The following is a 3,892-nucleotide window of genomic DNA, read 5'->3' on the forward strand; positions in this document are numbered from 1 at the left end:
AAAAAAAAAAAAAAGATCTATCACTTAAGCCCAAGAGTTTGAGCTTGCTGTGAGCTGTGACGCCACAGCACTCTACCAAGGGTGACGTAGTGAAACCCTGTCTCAAAAAAAAAAAAAAATCTAGGCTCAGGGTCTGCAGCTCAAGTGGCTAAGGCGCCAGCCACATACACCAGAGCTGGCAGGTTCAAATCCAGCCTGGACCTGCCAAACAACAATGACAGCTACAACCAAAAAATAGCCGGGTGTTGTGGTGGGTACCTGTGGTCCCAGCTACTTGGGAGGCTGAGGCAAGAGAATCACTCAAGCCCAGGAGGTGAAGGTTGCTATGAACTGTGATGCCATGGCACTCTACCCAGGGCAACAGCTTGAGAAGCTCTGTCTCAAAAAAAATCTACTTTAAAAAATACATAAGTAGCCTGTAGTTCCAGCTACTTGGGACTCTTGAGGCAGGCAGATCACATGAACCCAGGAGTCTGAGGTTGCTATGAGCTAGGCTGACACTATGGTACTCTAGCCCAGGTAACAAAGTAAGATTCTGTCTCATAAATAAATAAACACACACACAAATACATAATACAACCTGCTTTAATTAATGCAGGAATGAATGAACAAATGTGAAAAAGCCTTTTTAAAAGAATTTTTTGGTTTTAAGACAGTCTCACTTTGTCCCTCTCAGTAGAGTGGCATGGCATCACAGCTCACAGCAACCTCCAGCTCTTGGGCTAGGGCAATTCTCTTGCCTCAGCCTCCCGATTTGCTGGGACTATAGGCGCCTGCCATAATGTCCAGCTATTTTTGTTGCAGTTGCCACTACTGTTTTAGTTGGCCAGGGCTTGGTCTGAACCCATCACCCTCAGTATATGGGGCCAGCGCCCTACCCACTGGGCCACAGTAATCACTACCCTTAAAAGAATTTTTCTATAATACAAAGCATATATGAGAAAGTTCACATTTTAGTTCTATTACTGTGATCATAAGACAACCTACTTCTGGGCTTCACGCCTTCCATCTATTATAATGGGGTTAATAAAATCAACCTCTTAGGTAGTTGTGGTATGCTGTTAGGTACATAGTAGGAGTCATTAAATGATGGCTATCTTCATTACTATGGAAGTTGGTGGTGAGGTACCTACCTCTCAGGATTCTTGATCTCTTCAGTGACATAGTTGAGGGTGTCCCAGCCCGAGTAAGAGAACAAAGCTGAGTACAGTGCCAAGGCAATGTCACCCATTGCAAATGATGAATCTTTAAAGGAATCCTCAAAATGAGTTGAGGCTCCTAGAACCCAAGAGAGAGAATATTGGAAGGCAGAGGATTAGTAGCCCATTCTCCCAACTTTAAGGCAACTGAATAAAGAAATGGAAGAAAATGGAAATAGGGAAGTGGCTTAGAACACTCTTGGCAGCAAGAGTACCAGTGAAGGAACATGGAACAGAAGAGAGCCATCTACAAAGATGATCTGGAATGCAGGGAACAGGATGGATGGGGATCTCGACAGGAAGGACCGCCATGGAGGAGAATGGCTGAGGAATAGCTGCCTGCTTCCTGCCCCCTTTCTAACACCAGACAGAGCTGATACAGGGTAGAGGAAGAGCAGAGCTCAGTATACCCAGGTCAACAGTTGTAGGTTAGGTATTTGAACCTGGAAACTGGGGGAAAGCAGTACAAAAAATTCATTTTTTTGTTTGTTTGTTTTGTTGCAGTTTGGCCAGGGCTGGGTTTGAATCTGCCACCCTCAGTATATGGGGCTGGTGCCCTACTCACTGAGCCACAGGCACTGCCCAGGAAATTCATTTCTGATTTTGCTCACTCCTAAGAGCAGAACAGTTAGAACCATAGCATTGGACCCACCAATCTGCAAAGCTAACTACCAGGGCATGGCTGTCAGCCATTTTACCAAGATCAGCCTCTTCTGGGATGCAACAAGCACAGAAGTTAAAGGACAGACTTTGGGGTCAGTCTGCCTGGGTACAAATTTTAGCTCCTTTACTTACCACTAGAGTCTTGGGTAAGACACCTAATTCTATAGGCTGTTTGCTCATCTATGAAATGGGAATAATAATAGTATCTACTAAATAAGGTTGTGAGGATCAAATGAGACAATGCACAAAGAGCACTTAGAGGAATATGCCTCACAGAAAATGCTTAATCCATGTTACTGACATTAATATTATTTCTTACCCTGGCCGAGTTTAACAATGCCTGCAATGATGACTGCGATCAGTGCCAATACTTTGGCATATGTGAAAATGTCTTGTACCAGGGTTCCCCACCTGACATAGGCACAGTTAATGAAGGTTAACAGACCTGAAAAGAAAAATAATACTGATTGGTGACTGAGCCTTAGACTCCAAGCAATTTTCCCAGTACCAGGCACCAAGATAGACCCTTTGGCCAAAGACAGATCCTCTGACCTGCTTAACATTGGAAACCTGCCCCAGAACAGCCTCACCACTATCATTCAGGGGTACTTGCTGAGCACTGGGTACACAGCACCACCACACTCCCTACCCCAGCACCTTATGTGGGTAGTTGTCTTTGTAGACAAAGACGAAGTGACTGTCTGTGGATTTCCTTACATACAAAAGACACCCAAATTCCCAATCACAGCAGGGGGAGGCAACTGATAGCTGTGCAAAATTAGTGATGTATTCAGAGCCAAGAGGGGGAAAAAATCAGTCTTTCCCTTCTACCCTCCCATTCCACATAGGCTCTAAGACACAGCACTTTGACTCTGTGGTATTATTGTTAACCTTGAGGAGTCCTGTTGTAACTTAGCCCATGTTTGGGCCAGCAAGCCAGGATGTATGGAGAAGGATTAGAATGGGGGCCAGACTTCCTGTCCGCTGTCTGGCAGCTTAACTGCTTGTTTTTGTGCTTGGAAGAATTCTTACACAGCTCAGAGCAGTTCCTGTAGAATGGCAACATGCATTTTTCCTGACTGAACGATGTAGAAGAGCCACAAACATTCCTCAAGTCCTTCTACCCTGGGGGTAGAGACAATACATTTACCTGGATAAGCTTAAGTTGACAGATCACCTTAGAGCCAGGGTTCTTAACCAGAGCCTCCACAGGGCCCAAAATTCTTTTGCAAAGTGTGTGTATGAGTACATATATGCATTATGCATCTGTCTCTCTTTCCCATTTTTTTTAAGAGATAGGATGTCACTCTGTCATCCAGGCTGGAATACAGAGGCCCAATCATAGCTCACTACAGCCTCAAACTCCTGGCCTCAAGCAATGCTCTTACCCCAGCCTTCCAAAATGCAGGGATTATAGGCAGTAGCCACCGTGCCTAGACTCACATATGCATTTTTCTATGAAAAGAGTTCCTGCCTTATTTTAATGAACATAGTTTTTTCATCAGAATCTCAAAGAAATCCAGCGTTGAGGAACATAGCAATAAAAATTTAAAAATTAGCTAGGTATGGTGATGTACACCTGTAGTTCCAGCTACTAGAGAGACTGAGGCACAAGGACCACTTAAGCCCAGGAGTGTGAGGTTGCTGTAAGCTATGATGATGCCACTACACTCCAGCCTGGGCAACAAAGTGAGATCCTGTTCCCCAGGACCACAAAAAAAGAAATCTCAGAGAAATCCACTACCCTTCCCCCAAAAGTTACAACTTACTACCTTAGAAGAAGAAATTCGAAAATAGAACACCACAAGTATCGTGAGGTTCTGACCAGTAGCCCCAGGATGTGGTGGGGAAGAAAGATGGAAACAAGAATACAGATACTCAGCAGAATGTTCCTTGGATCCCCCACTAAGCTCTAAAGCGGACAGGCAGGCACACTCACACCACTGGGAATCACATCGCTGCTCCCTCCTTCCCAGTTCAACAACTGGTACACTACAAAGAGAGCTTAACTCTAATTTCTTTTTCTTTTT

General features: G+C 44.5%; 1 protein-coding gene across 1 annotated transcript in view; it reads right to left on the reverse strand.

Annotated features, from left to right (window-relative positions):
• Nucleotides 1–3,892, reverse strand: part of SLC7A7 (solute carrier family 7 member 7) — a 47,545-nt gene that overhangs the window by 6,394 nt on the left and 37,259 nt on the right. Inside the window, exons 3-4 of the mRNA XM_023508129.1 lie at nucleotides 2,182–2,307; nucleotides 1,134–1,278 (exon numbers count right to left, since the gene is read on the reverse strand). Of these exons, the coding sequence (XP_023363897.1) occupies nucleotides 1,134–1,278; nucleotides 2,182–2,307 (271 nt within the window). The remainder of the gene's footprint in view (nucleotides 1–1,133; nucleotides 1,279–2,181; nucleotides 2,308–3,892) is intronic.

This window comes from Otolemur garnettii, unplaced genomic scaffold (genome assembly GCF_000181295.1).
Source record: "Otolemur garnettii isolate 467f Iridium unplaced genomic scaffold, OtoGar3 scaffold00225, whole genome shotgun sequence".
In the NCBI taxonomy this organism is placed as follows: Eukaryota; Metazoa; Chordata; class Mammalia; order Primates; family Galagidae; genus Otolemur; species Otolemur garnettii.